Here is a 16,033-nt window from a genome sequence, read left to right as displayed (position 1 = left end):
TTTTCAATATCAAACAATGTAGTGTAATCATGTAATGCAATGTAGCTCAATAATAAGAAATATACAATGTATATCTATATTTCAGTGGGTTATCCATTTGGCAGCATTGGGTATGATCTTTTTGATAAACGTGTCCCTCTTCTAGTTGTTTCTTTTCTTCTTCTTTTAAATTCGGGTAAGTCCATTTCATATATGACAACTTGTGACATCATTATGACTTGCCCAATATGATGCAATATTGATTTTTTTTTTAAAATATGTATTTGTACTGTGTGATTCTACACAACGCTTACAAACATGAAGGGATGGTTTGGTACATCATAAGGATTAAGAATTGCATAGCAATCCGTGACAGGTCATACGCCGCTTGGGGTGCTTCCCAATTACTGACCCCCTCTTTATGTTCATTTATTTACCTAAATTATGTTATTCATGATAGTTTCCAGCAATTATTTGTCGATGAACAGCCGACCCAATTTTATGGGTTTACGACTACTAATGTTCAACTCCGTAGCCTTGTAATTTTGAACCCAATCCAGAAAACAAGGAAACTCCTGTATAGAGTATTGGGAGAAAGTTTGCCTATGGGGAGGACTTTTTGATGGAGCTAACCCGCATTTGCGTTACATGGGGAGGAAGATCACGAGAGCCTCCCACGCTTAGCCTGACGGCAAGGGGACTCTAACCCATGATCCGTCTGCCACTGAGGATATTTCACGTCAGCACTGTGGTTGGTGCAAGCCGGATGCAGAATTCGTGTCGATTGGATTGGGATTCGAACCCGGTTCGCCTCATTGGAAGGCGAATGCTCTATCCCCTGAGCCAGTACTTATTGTCTAAAACTGCGTAACAATATGCCCAGAAATAGCTGTTTTACAATATTTTGCTGATTTGGCTACAAAATTTAGCTAGATAGCCGCCAAATTAATAAAATGCAATAAAACAGCTAAACCTGAGTTTAATGGAATGCAATTTTCTACAATGATTATTAAGAGACATAATATGAACTCAAAAGTGAGATAATTTTGAAAAATTTAAGTAGGGGAGAGTGGGGTCAATTGTAACATTTTTTACTTAACTATTTTTAACTAACAAAAAATCCAATATATTATTAGTATTAATTGACAGACGAGTAAAGTAGACTATCCTCTACTAGAAAAAAAAAAATACCTGATTTTAAATATTATTATATTAGTTATTAACAATTTATGACAGTCGTGCAGTTGTTACAATTGTCCCCACTTACGGGGTCAATTGTAACAGTTCATAAATTCAACTAAAACATAGTTAATTATACATATTATCATAGTTGTGATATATTTTTTTATTGATCAAAATAGTAGTGATATTTTAGGAGTAAAAATAATAATGAGCAGAAACCTAAAGGATTAAACTTTTAACTTTAAGGGGTTAAAAATTTTAATTTATGCTGTAAAAGGTGACAAATAAAATAATGCACATGCAACATAATATAAATGATATAGGAAACTATTGGTGGTTCTTAAAGAGTTAAGTAATGGTTTGTAAACATAAGATTATTTATTTTCAGCTGTTACGATCGTCCCTTTACTTATTGTTACAATTGTCCCAAAGACGCCATTTCAGCTTCATTTGTTAAAAACAATGCTAGTTAATTAGCAAAACTAATCTTTTTTTTATTGAAATGTTAATTAAAGTGTCCACTTACATATTCGGTTACTAATTTTTATTTGTTTAAACAAAATTACTTTGTTACAATATAATATTCTAATACCAAAAAAAGTACTTGCGTGGCGTGAAAATATCTTTTGTGATGTAACTCTTTCAAAAGTACATAAAAATGGTTGCCTTCAGGGGCGTACATGTAGATTTATTAAATACACCTTGTGCGCCACCTAGGAACAAAACCTAGAACCCGACACTCGAAATTTTTGCTCTGTTACAATCGTACTCTGTTACAATTGACCCCACTCTCCCCTACTTACTCTAAAGCTCTGGAGCAACAAGTTCGTATTTGGAAAGTGACTATAGCACATACGATGTTGCATGTTTAAGGTCATAGCTTGTAATTCTTCCGTGCCATATCACCCACTCTATCGTGTTTGTAACCGTTGTGAAAACTCACCTTGCATTGATGAAATTTTTGTGTATTATCTTGATAAGTATTAGTTTCGAAAAAGAACAACAAAACCCCCATGTAATAATGCTTTAGTAGTAATCTAGAAAAAGTCCTTATCATCTAAATTAAATATGTTTACAAATTTATAAAATTTTTTTTCAGTTCTTCTTTTTGTTGTGCTGCATCCACGGATTGAGCCTGATGTAAGTTAAGAATTCATTTCCCCCCTCCCTCCAAATAGTTATTCTAGTTAGATCATATGAACTACTTCAATTTCATGTTTACTATTTTAACCCTTTGCGGTAATATTAAGTTTATACTTTCGTCATACCAGTCAGAATCAGTTTTTGTAGAAAGGAAAAGACGAGGATGAACAATGGAAACTGAGATGCCAACTTGAAATATTATTTTCTAGTGGTAGCGAAATTTAAGTTATTTTTAGTTTAGTATTTTTCATTTTGAGTAATTTTTTCACCACTAAATATCAAAAATTTTCAAGTATCATATGAAAATGCTACGTTAAGGAATGGATATACTGGTTACTCTTTTAAAAAGTAAGCGTAACTATCCTTCTTTAGCGAATTTTACTATATAATTCGCTACCACTTTATTAAAACTATTGCACAAAGCGGAGCAGTTGGCATGCCTGGGGAAATTATTCCCGTAAGAATGTTCCTGATTGCAATTATGACAGCAAGATGAGAATTGAACGATGATGAAGCTTTGGAGTGATAGTTAGAGTTAGACGCATGAATCATTCCTTTTCGGAAATTGTGAAGGACTTCAGCATTCCTAGATCTACAATGGACAAGAGTATACCGAGAATACCTAATTTCAGGCATAACCTCCCACCATGGTCAACGTAGGGGCTGGCCTCCTGCTCGTAATGACTGCGACAGCCGATGCCTGCGTAGAATCGTTAGTATTAACAGACAATTAACAGTGCATGAAAATACCTCAAGCATCAACGCAGAACGTGTCCATTAGATTTGGCTGTAATTGAATATACGGCCTAAGACAGACTCGAGTGCCTTTACTGCACGTCCAATACATCTCCTTGGTCAACGCCTCCTATAACTGAAAGCTTCCACACGGTTTTCTTATAGGTAATCCGATCAGACCACTATGAAGGTAAACCAGTTTACAAAAGAGCCACTTAATACAAAATCTATTAAAAATTAGAAAATGGTAGCAAATATACGTCTAAAAATTTGTTTAATTTATGAATATGATTGGTTTGACTTATTTACTTGTCAACCACTACAGATTACACACCAATTATGTATTATACATTTATCACAATTACTTTTAAATAAGAAGTTGGATCACGCGCACAACTGGATCGCTTTTTAAATAATCTGCGCAGACTACTTATTAAAAACCCGTGTGGAGGCTCTCTGATGTAGGACATGATGCCAGGGCTCGTGAATGTATTGGCTGAACCCTAGACGACTGAAAAACTGTAGTTTGGTCAGATGCGTCAGGATTTAAGCTGGTCAGCATGCATTTCAAGTTTTATATAAACATGACGGATATATTAGCTATAATCAGAAGTGGGATAACTTCCCACTTCTGATTAAAGCTAATCACTTTTTTTGAATTATTCGGTGTTTTTTCTTGTCCAGTTAGAGCAGGAGTGAGTTAATTCTTGTAAATACGGGTTTAAATATAGAGTTTCTTAAGATATATGTTTGGATCTTACTGAATGGTGAACTTTGCATCTAGTTATGACAAAATATCAAGGTGGTTTTATTTAATGGCGCACACGCTATCATCCTATTTTTTTTTATTAATCGTTTCAGGTAAAAACAGATGCCTGATCACAATTTACAGTAAATTGAATTTCTAATGAAGAAGCAAAGACATCGATTTTTATTTTCTTGTCTGAGTAGTCAGTAGCTTATTGCTGTAATTTTTGCTTTTGGAGCATTTAACCATTTTAAATTGGCTATGCTTAGTAATTATAATATTTTGTTCCAGGTGTTCAAGTAAAAAGATTTTGACTAGTGCTTAAAAAAGTGGAGTTAACGATTATAAACAAAAATTAATAATGCAAGAGCACAAAGCTATAAAATAATGTGAACTCTGGAATTTTATAATATTTGGAAAAGCATAGAAAAGTATTGATATAAAATGCGGATAACATTTTTCATGTTTCTCCTAGATTTAAAATTTGTTCATAAGACAACTGAAAAAATAAAATCAAAATAATTTCTTTCAATATTTTATTAAACTATGATACAAATTATCCGCTAAAATAATTAAGGTAGGATGGTAGATGGGTTAAAGTAGTTTCCGCAACAAATATTTACAAAAGTAAATTGTAATAATTATCTAATTTAAAAAGAGAAAACTTTAGCAATTTTAAAATTCCGTTGACTTTAATAAGCTTTTTACAAGGTGTAGCATATAAGCTTTTAAATAAATTTATTGCATTGCATTTAATCTGCTTTCAATCAAAAATGTTGTAAGAATTTTAATTAATTTTAATTCTTAAAGTAACCTCTGCAACCTGTGTTGATTCTAAACAACACAATTAAAGCAATTTTTAATGAACTGAAATTGCTAATGTAAATAATAGTTTTTTAGAAAAAAAAACTTTATGATTTCTTTCCATTGAAACAGTTTGTTCAATCATGTTTTTTTTTATACCAGAATTGACATAAAAAATATTTTTTTGCTAATTGGGTTATTTAATTGTAGAGGCTGTTAGTAGGATCAAATATACTGCGTTTGGTATCAGATCCGTACATTCTTTTTGCTTCTGGTGAGTATGATGCATTTAAGCACAGATTTTCATTTATGACGATTTTTCAAGAAATGGCTTTTAAATTAATTACCCTTATTTGCTTAATTTTACTTAGCATGAATCAGTTTTAACATAACTAGTTTTTAAAAATTTGTTTGGGAAAAACTACCGGGTATGCAGATTACTCTGTATATAAAGTAAGGTAAGGTTAGATAACAAGTAAAGATGAAATATAATTGGGAGACGAGAAGATATGATAAAAAAAAAACACTTTTAATAATCAATAACAGACAACGAGAATATATTTGCGCTGGAAAATAATTGTCTTTGTTATTGATTATTGAAGTATTTTTTTATAATATCTTCTCGTCTCTCAATTATATATATATATATATATATATATATATATATATATATATATATATATATATATATATATATATATATATATAATAAATACAAGAAAACACTAAGAAAGTTAAGAAAAACAATAAGTTTCATTTACTGCGCTTAAGCTGCAAGTAAACAGCACTCATTAGATAAGTTCAAAATGAAGAATAAAACAAAGAAAAATTATAGACATACGAAAAAAAGGGGGGTTGGAAATAATAAGTAAAAAATAACAAACAACATTTTATTTAAAAAAAAAAATGAAATGTTAATTAAAAAACCGGAAAAAAAGATATAATCTTTTCTTCAGCCCACACAATTATATCCGCAAAACAGAGTGCTTTCTGATATTGTATCAATAAAGCCAAAGCAAAATATATTAATACAATAGTGTGAGGAGCACTCAAAAATTTTTTTTATAAAATAACTACAAATAGATCATAAAAAGTAAAAATAACATGTAAAAACAGATAATAAAATAAAAAAAAAAGAAAAAACATTAAAAAGGGGGGACTATAAAGCGAGTAGCAAAATCATAACAACTTACAAGGACGGATATTTTTCAAGAATGATTTAAAAATGTTTTCGCAGAAAGATTGCCAGATTACAAAATATGAAAACAAAAGATGAAAACAAAAGCGCAAATCGAGTGTAACAAGAGGGTTTTTAAAGTGTCGTTCTTACTGCACTGCTGAACTGATTTGTTATTATGAGTTTTGATTTGTTATTATTATTATTTCCCACCCCCCTTTTTTTAATATGTCTATAATTTTTCTTTGTTTTATTCTTCATTTTGATATATATATATATATATATATATATATATATATATATATATATATATATATATACAACACGTACAAATGAGGTTTTAAACCCTGATATCCGACTAAAAAGTTCTCCCTAGGGGCTAATCATTAGTACCCTCCTCTGAGTAAGTGGTGAAAAATTGCAAGTTGGGATTTGAGGGGTGAAGCGTTTTAAGCATCGGTGGCTTATAAACAGTATCTTCGGTGTGTGGGTGACCGTGATTTACCCTTAAGTCTCTGTCGTAATAAAATGACGCGTTTTAGCAAATAATTTGTTGTTTTTATAGCCGCTGTGATTATATAACTGTTATTCATTACGGTTAGGTTAAGTTTTAGCTGTCTTAATCTGGGACCTTAATCCAAACCATGAAACTTTTGCAAAATGCCAGTAGTAAAAAAAGGGCAATGAAAATGAAGAGCATTTATCATCAAATTTTCAATTACTTGAAACTTTACTCCTGCTCTCTGTTCTCTTGGCTAATTAAATATGCAAAAATCGGGAATGATAAACTTATTTTAATCTAAATCTCGCCGAATTGGTAAGTTTAACATTTTAAATATTTAAACTATTTGCTAATTCTGAAGCCCAGACGTTTTTTTAAAGCGAAGAAAGTGCAGATAACTGGAAATAATCTTAGCTTCGAGTTTACGGTAACTAAACTGTGTTCTTCCCTAGCTTAAGAGGTTTAAAATACCTATGGTCATAAAGATTTTCGGATCTTTCTCCATATGATTTCTTTTTATAGGGTTATATCAAGGATATTAAAAAAAGATAAAAAAAATTCATACGATAAATGCCATTGCGAAACTAAACAATATGTGAAATGAACTTATTCATAAATGATTTTCTCATAATAAAAAAGTTCCACAGCTTTAAAAAAAATTAAAAAAGAACTAAAATGCAATTTAATAGGTAAATAAAAACCTTGCAATGTCTTTCTTTAATTTCCTGTTTTATTTTCAGTAACATGTGTAATTCTTTTGGAAAAAAAATCTATTTTAAATCTGTTTCATTTGTACTAATAACCTTTTTACATTAGGAGCAATTTGTGTATCCACCTTTAGTATTGCTGTTTTAGAACCTTGTTTACCCATATGGTTAATGGAATCAATGTCCCCTCCCAGGTGGCAATTAGGCAAGTTAATTTTCTTATAACTGGATACCTGTAAGCGACGTCATCAGTGGTAAATCATGCATCCGTTTATGCACGATTCAGAGGCCAATCAGTTTCGGCATACGCGTGTGACGTCGCTTACAAGTATTCAATTAAATACTATCCGAAAATTTGTTCTGTGTAATAATAAATCAAGCCTAATAGCACAATATCTACCAGCCAAGAACCACGTGATTAAACCCAAACATGTGATGTATGTCACACGGTTGGGCATGATCACGCATTCTTCTTTTTGAGTTGGAAGTACGCAGTTAATGTTACAAATATAAATAATTTCGAAATATTTTATAACCGTCGTTGAACAGCCGATCTAATTTTTGGGTTTACGACTGCTAATGTTCAACTCCGTAGCCTTGTAATTTCGAACCTTATCCAGAAGCAAGGGAACTCCTGGATTGGGAGAAATTTGCCTTTGTGGAGGACTTTTTGGTGGAACTAACCCGCGTTTGCGTTGCATGAAAAGGAAGACCACGAGAACCTCCCATGTTTAGCCTGATGGCAAGGGGACTCTAACCCATGACCCGTCTACCACTGAGGATATTTCACGTTAGCACTGTGGTCGGTGCAAGCCGGATGCAGAATTCGTATCGACCAGCCATCGCCGGGATCGAACCCCGGTTCACCTCATTGGAAGGCGAACGCTCTATCCCCTGAGCCATCGCGGCTCGATTTCAAAATATAATTAGCATAATATTATATGATTATACAAAAATTGGTTCCGCGTGATAATAAATCAAACCTAATAGCTCAATATTAACCCGCCAAGCACAACCGCGTGGCTAAGCCCAAACATGTGATATAAATCACATCGCTGAAGAAAACTTCGATGAATATCAAGCCTGTTTTCACGTAGATTCTCAACCATGCCATCAGCCGAGGGATGCAGCGGGATTTTTCGATCTTCTGTACTAGTTTTAGAATCCCTTTATTGTTAACACTCAGTTTCCCATCCATATAATACACTAGAGAATATTTTTTGCCAGTTACATGAGATTTTTAAATGGAATTGATATTTTAGCGTTGCTGAATTCAACTTTGCAGTCGCTTTCTCTCTACAAGTTGCAGTTTATAAGCAATTTAATAATATATTCCTAACCAGAATTTCTTAAATTTACATGAGTGAATACTGATTATTCTGACTTTTCTGCTACGTAGGGAGCAGTAGAGCGAAAAAACATTTTAGTTTATGATGGTATATGTTAAGGGCATAATTTTTTTAGCCCTGAGTTATGTTTTCGCATAAGCAAACAAGCATATACGTATGCATATAAACACATATGTTTCTTTTATAATCTTGTACATTAAAAAAAAAAATAAATAAAAAAATAAGTAAATAAATAAACAAGTAAACCAAATTAAAAATATTTAAAAAAGTAAACGAGCTAATTTCAGCTTTGAAATCCCATCACTCGAATTAACCGTAGGTTGAAGTACTTGTCCATACTTGTCATCAACGTAGGATGACGTACTTGTATTAATGTAACAAAAAATTTTTGCCCTAGAAAACTAAACTGAATGAAACTGAAAAATATTTAAAGGACTCATTCCATTTTTAGGTACGGTCTTCATTCCCGATAGTCTTGGATACCTAATAGGAACACATTTATTTGGTTCAATAGCCTATAAATTCGGAAGGTAAGATTTTTGCATAAATTTTCTTTCCAGAATACATTGTTAAATTTAAATGTAAGTACTTGTAAATAAAACAAAAATATCTTACAGATGGCAAACGACTATGATATCTTTTCTTATAATTGGAATATAAATGCTGCTATTATATATTATATAAAAACTATAATACTGCTATTACATTTCAAAATATAATTAGCATAATATTATATGATTATACAAAAATTGGTTCCGCGTGATAATAAATCAAACCTTATAGCTCAATATTATTTATATAGTATAATAAATACTATATAAATAGTTATAAATGAAACAAAAATATGTTACGGATGGCTGAATACTATAATATTTTTACTTATTATTAGAATTTTCACCTTATACTACTGTAATAATATATAATACCTATAATACTACCATAAATTTTACTATAATATATTATATAAGTATTATAATATTGTAAAAACTATATAAATACTTAAAGAGAAATATAACAGAAATATTTTACAGAGTTCTGACTATTATGATCTCATTACTTATTATCGGAATTCACACCTTACACTAATATAATATAATATATAATTATAATACTACTATATTATAAAATAACTATAATACAACTGTTATATAAGTACTGCTATAAATACTACATAAATGAAAATATTTTACTAATGGCTGACAACAATGATATCTTTACTTATTATTGGAATTTGCCTCTTATACTTCTATAATATAGTATATAATACTATTAACTACTAATAACACGTTGAGCACCGCGTCAGCCATCAGTGGCTGACACGGGACTTTCCATTTAGGCCGCGTCAACCACCGGTGGCTGACACTGAAATTACATTTAGGCCGCGTCAGCCACCGGTGGCTGACATTGAAATTGCATTTAGGCCGCGTCAGCCACCGGTGGCTGACACTAAAATTAGATTTAGCCCGCGTCAGCCACCGGTGGCTGACATTGAAATTACATTTAGGCCATGTCAGCCACCGAAGGCTGACACTGAAATTACATTTAGGTCGCGTCAACCATCGGTGTCTGACACTGAATTTACATTTAGACCGCGTCAACCACCGGTGGCTGACACTGACCTTTCACATAGGTCGCGAAAAACAGCTGGCTGACAGCGTATAACATTGACTCTCATGGTATGGAGCTATAAAATTGACTCTTTTATGGAATTGCAGAAAATGTATTCAAAATTTACTCAATTATTGTGATTCTTTGTTTAATAAATTCGATTTAGTAGATTTTTATCCACCACTATTTTTAAACAATTCGTAGTCTTATAAAATTCACCCCTTACAGAGATGCCAATTGTTCCGGACACGCCAAAATAATTAAAAAAACGGTAAACAAATACAAAGTAAATTTTTCAAATATTTGACTAGTTTTGCTTGTTTTCTAAAAGACACAGCATGACATAAGTACTATAAAGTGGTGAATTATATAGGCCTACGAATTATTTAGAAATAGTGGTGGATAAAAATCTACTAAATTGAATTTATTAAACCAAGAATCACAATTGATAAACTACCACTTTAAAATATATATTTGCTGTCCGGAGCAAGTTGGCATCTCTGCCCTTAATTAAAGTTTGGCCAGACGGACAAACCATGTAAAATTAGCGTGGTGTTCAACGTGTTATAATACTGCTGAAATATATTATATAATAACTATAATACTAATATTATATAAATAATAAATAAATACTTATAAAGGAAACAAAAATGTTTTACAGATGGCTGACAACTATGATATCTTTACTTATTATTGGAATTTGCACCTTATCCGTGAGTGACATTTTATCAAATATTGGCTTGTGTTGAACCCAAATACGTGTGTTCTCGATTAGAGTGGCGATTTTTAAAAATTTATAGCCCCCAAAACAGTTACTTTTATGGGAAAAAAAAAACACTTTCTTGCAGTCGATTAATGTGACAAGATTCAAATATTTTTTCAAACTAAAAATCTCTTCACAGATGGCGCTATAAGTAGCAAACCCGTATATCAAAGAAAAATTATTCAAAATCAAATCATAAGTTTTCTAAATGAATCAATTTTTAAAGGAATGAATCTTCAGAAACAGATTTTCAATGAATAAATTCTTAAGATATCAAACAATTGAGATATCACAATCATTCGTAGTAATCTAAGATTTTTTTTTACTGATTAAAACGAATACGGGAAAAATATAGAAGAAAATATCAGTGCCATCTGTCGGAAACATTTATTTCTAAAATCAAGGTTTCTGGAAGAAGAAATTTATGTCTTTTCACGTGAATTTAATGCAAGAAAATTGGTTTGAGCCCTAACACTTTACCCGTTATAAATTTTTGAAAACCGCTGGTCTAATATAGTGGCTAAGTTAGGGTAATCATTGTGTTTACTCTAATTTATGGGTCGTTTCTTTGTATCAATTTTTTTCTTCATTATTCTGTAATTAATGATGGTATGTGTTAACAGATTTTGTATTTCATTTCTTTTTGTTAAATACAGAAGTTGGGCAGAAGTTTAGAGTTAGAATAGAAAAACTTCTATTATACCTGTAAAATAAATTTCTCTCTTTTTTAAATTTTTTTTTTTAAATTTTAAAATTTTTTTTAAGGCACTGCAATTGTCGTCAGTGTGCAGCTTCAGAAACGTTTTTCTGCACTCTCAAAACGACAATTTTAGAACAAAAAAATATAGAAAATATCAGCTCATTTAAAGAGTAATGTTCAAATAAAACATTCTGAATTGAAAAATTCGTAAAAACAGTAGTACTTCTTCTTAAATCTTATTAAAAATGAAAGTGCTTTAAAAAAAAATTCAAATAGTTTTTGAATGATTAAATTCTAAGCATTCCTTTCGGATTTTTTTCCCGATTAAATTCATTATTATAATTTCAAAAGGATGATAAGATTCTTACTTTTTCGGAAGATAATATAGCCTTCTACCTCATAAAAAACCTTTTCATTATAATTTTTGTTAGAAGACTCGATATTGATATTATGTTAATTGTAAACAAATGTTTAACTTGTCGACCTAACGTTTAACTTATTGATACAACGTGACCTTATGTTAATCCCATGTCTATTGGAGAGAGAAAACAACTCATTTTATTTCCACCTATACGTTTACACGTTTTGAAAATAAAATAAAATAAAAGTTGCAATCGCCTTATTGCGATCACTGGTCACCTATTGGTCAAGCGCTTTTTCTTTCTGGATTGACTCCGTTAAACGCATTTCAAATCATGGGTTGCAAAAACTGTCTCAATTGATGTTTGTCGTCGGATTGATTTTCATATCCTGCCTACGTACGTGTTTCATGACGTCACAAAATACTTTTTCCTTCCTCAGCATTCATATTTATAATATTAAATTTACCGTCAAGACAGTAATTATACGTTAATAATTAAAAGAATATAAAAATACTAGTGGGCTGCGCCCCCTGCTCGCTGACGCTCGCCAACCCCGGAAAATTGCTACGCAATCTTATATGGTTTGCTTCGCAAACCAAGCTCGCTTCGCTCGCTACTAACTTAGATACATTGCAAATTCACAAAATTCTAAGAATTCAAAACAATAATTTAAATCCATATAACAACTTCTTTTTTTAAAAAAAAATTACATCTTTTTAGTAAATACTAAGTCATTAAAATAAATTTGAATTCAAATAAATGACATGTAATTCGTTAAACCTATTAGAAATGTGCTATAGTATAAAATCTTAAGATAAAATTTCTAAAACTGATATCTCTTCAAAAAGGTTAAAATTTTGGCTATAATTAAGTCTATTAAAAATTGAAATAAGTGAATTGCAATGGAAAAACTTGCATAAACAAAACATTGAATTTCGGAAGAAATCTCATTTGGTGAGAATGCTCTCTCTTGTCAAAAAATACAAAATAAACTGACCTCAAATAAAACTCAATGGACTTCGAATCAAATAATTAAGGAAACTACTATCACGTTTAATACAAAAGGAAGATTTATTAACTAAACAATAAAATTACAGCATCGCAGTTCCAAAAAAGAAATATCACACTCACTAACTCAAAAAAAAAAAAAAAAAAAAAAAAAAAAAAATTCATTCTAAATAGTCACCATAGCAACCACAAAACTCTTCTCGTTACCATCTATAAGCTGATATATAATAAATAAATTATTTAACAAAAAATACGTTGCGCATAAGCACATAATATTTTACACTCTGGTTATTTCCGTTTTTAGAAGCGCTATATGTTGAGTCATCTCACCATGAGACATTCTTAGCCGCAATGATTGGTCGATTTTCTAGCGTTGCCATTCGGGGAGTTGTAATGAGGCTTTTTTTATCGCCGTGTAGGAGAAATATATATATAGATTTTAAATTATTATTATGTAACTACATTAAAATTGACAGCTGGAGAAAATTAAAAGAAAAACAACAGCGGTCGCCATAGCAACGCATGCAATGACGACGCATGCGCACTGTTTACCATTACTCCAGAATGCAGTTAAAAAGTGCGTGAACGCCATCAAATCCAAACCAAGACTCATTTTGCCAATGGGTAAAAATATCTTATCTTTCTTTTGTCTATCTTGTTCTTTGTACAAATAATATTTATTATTTTAACAAATCATGTCGATTTGTTTTTTAAACTGAAAATAGCAACTCCTTTTTCGTTGTTTCCATAGATTCCTCTTACCACCCATATGCTAGAGCTTGTGATACCTCATTTTGGTTTAGGACTTGGAATAGGTAAGTTTCATTTTGAAAAGAATTCCCCGACCACCTGTGTTCTCTTTTATGAACACTTTATCGGGATTAATTTTTAAAAAAAAAAAAAAAAAAAAAAAAAAAAAAAAAATTAAAAAAAACGGAAACACTTTTATACGAATTTTATGTAAATAATCTTTCTTGCAGCAACAAATGCTTTGTAAGATTTTAGATGTCAAAACTACTGGCATAATTTGTAAGGTAATGCTTTTAGAAATGATGTCATTTTCACCCATGCAAAGTTTGAATTTACCAAAATGTGCGTTGGAACTTTTAACCTCATATAACGCTAGCACTTTTAAAATCATTTTTCATGCTTGGCGTCATTTATTATAAGAATGCTTTTTTAATTATATGGGTATTGAAAAAGGAAATCAGCTTTCAACTCTCTACACACATTTTGGTTCACCTGAATTTTATATGAAAAAAAAAGGTTACCATTTCTGAAAGATTCAAGCGTGATCTTTCAAATTGTGGTAACAGTTTTGCCTTGTAAAATCTTCCAAAATATTTGATGAAAAAAAATTGTTAATTTCGAAACCGGATTCGAATTCCAACGATGGCCGGTAGATGCGAATTCCGTACCGACCAAAGTGCTGACGTAAATTATCCTCAATGGTAGACGGATCATGGGTTAAAGTCCCCTTGCCGTCAGGCTAACCGTGGGAGGTTTTCATATTTTCCTTAACCATGTAACGCAAATGTGGATTAGTTCCACCAAAAAGTCCTCAATGAAGGCAAATTTCTCCCAGTATTTGATCCAGGAGTTCCCTTGTCTTCTAGATTAGGTTCAAAATTACAAGGCTACGGAGTTAAACATTAGTAGTCGTAGACCCAAAATTGAGTTGGCTGTTCAATGACGGTTATGAAGCTCTGCTTTTGCGGAATAAATAATTACTTATTCACTTTTCCTTTAAAAAAATTATGAATATTTTGAAACGCATGCTTGATAATGCTGCCATCTATATTTCCAAATTCAAAATGTTTTTCTAAATGTAATGAGTCCTGTTTTGGGGTTCGATTCGCTGTGCTAAAGGCTGGATGTCTGATCAATCAGCACTTTCTCTGATTTAGTATTTGCGCTTCAGAAATCAACTTTAATATAATGTCCCTGATAGTTCCTGAGCCAGTAACGTCCACGCATGGTAGGGTGATCGGGGAGCTTGGTACGGAAGCCGGGTGATTACTTACACCATTGTGCCCTACGGTCTAAATTGTGGTAGTGTTGTATACGTAAGCACCAGTAATGTTTTCAGATCCCAGAACGTCGCCAATAGACCATTAGTGCAATAGGCCATAAATGTTATGGTTAAGTATTAATTTAATTTGTAATTAGTAAATATTTTAGAAAAGACAATCGTAAGAAAACATTACTATTTTTCCGTTTATGAAATCTAACACATTAAAAAATGGAGATTATGCACTTTTTTACAAATACCGGAAAAGCATTTCCTGTTCACTGAAGAGTATGGCATTCATGTCTTGTCTTGAAAATGGGGGACTATTTTTGAGCACTTGAAACATATCGACTGTTATTTCCTATTTATATATTTTTAAAGGAATTAAGTCTTTAACCAGACAATGACTATATTTATAATAAAAGGGGTCATCATGATATATTTTTAAAACACCTGCAATAAAACAAAGCACATTAAGAAGTTTCAAATTAATTGAAAGAATGAGAAAGAAATTAAACGAACTTTTTAAAAATTAGATTTATAATATCAAGGAAGGAAATAAAATTATATTGTTAACCTGATTTGGTCCGTTTTTCTTCTTCCTTTTTTTTACTTTTAATTTCATTATTTCTAGAATTAAAATTTTCATAAGTGAAGAGGGAATATTATTATTACTTTTTAGATTAAACAACCTTTCTTAAGAAAAAAAAATTTAAAAGGTCCTACTCAAATGCATATTATACTAACCGAATAATAAATATAATTTAGTAAGTAAATTGAATGGGTGTAATATTTTCAGGTATTGTTGATGCTTCTCTGATGCCTTTACTTGCTTATTTAGTAGATTCAAGACACGTTGCTTTGTATGGTACTATCTACGCTGTCGCTCAAGTTGCAGTTTGTCTTGCATATTCAGTTGGTAAGTATCAGAATGAGCACCATGGTTGACTTATATTTTTTTACTATTTTTTTCTTAAAAATCTAGTAAACATCAGAGTTTAAGGCAATAAAATGTTAGATCTATCGCGCAACTTAAGATGAAGAAATTCTCATAAATTATTTCACCATTTTCTTCATTATACCAACATTGATTATCCTTTGCTTGTATTTAAGTAGGTTAGACATAGAGGAGGCAAGCGGTAAGTAAGAGACATGCGAAAGATCGATTCCAATACTTTTGCAATAGCATGCGCACATCACCTCTGCGCATCCTGACTCAAAGGCATAGGAAATCGCCAATTGCATGCCACTCTTA

The 16,033-nt window shown here is 31.4% G+C and overlaps 1 protein-coding gene across 1 annotated transcript in view; it reads left to right on the top strand.

The window, feature by feature from the left end:
- LOC107446645 (synaptic vesicular amine transporter-like) overlaps window positions 1–16,033 on the top strand; it is a 32,168-nt gene that overhangs the window by 9,995 nt on the left and 6,140 nt on the right. Inside the window, exons 3-10 of the mRNA XM_071187019.2 lie at window positions 86–175; window positions 2,261–2,301; window positions 4,802–4,865; window positions 7,087–7,182; window positions 8,778–8,856; window positions 10,596–10,647; window positions 13,519–13,582; window positions 15,578–15,697. Coding sequence (XP_071043120.2) covers window positions 86–175; window positions 2,261–2,301; window positions 4,802–4,865; window positions 7,087–7,182; window positions 8,778–8,856; window positions 10,596–10,647; window positions 13,519–13,582; window positions 15,578–15,697 — 606 coding nt within the window. The remainder of the gene's footprint in view (window positions 1–85; window positions 176–2,260; window positions 2,302–4,801; window positions 4,866–7,086; window positions 7,183–8,777; window positions 8,857–10,595; window positions 10,648–13,518; window positions 13,583–15,577; window positions 15,698–16,033) is intronic.

The sequence above is a fragment of the Parasteatoda tepidariorum genome, chromosome 9 (assembly GCF_982258835.1).
Source record: "Parasteatoda tepidariorum strain Cologne lab strain chromosome 9, Ptep-v5.0, whole genome shotgun sequence".
In the NCBI taxonomy this organism is placed as follows: domain Eukaryota; kingdom Metazoa; phylum Arthropoda; class Arachnida; order Araneae; family Theridiidae; genus Parasteatoda; species Parasteatoda tepidariorum.
This window is presented reverse-complemented; position numbering and strand designations above follow the sequence as displayed.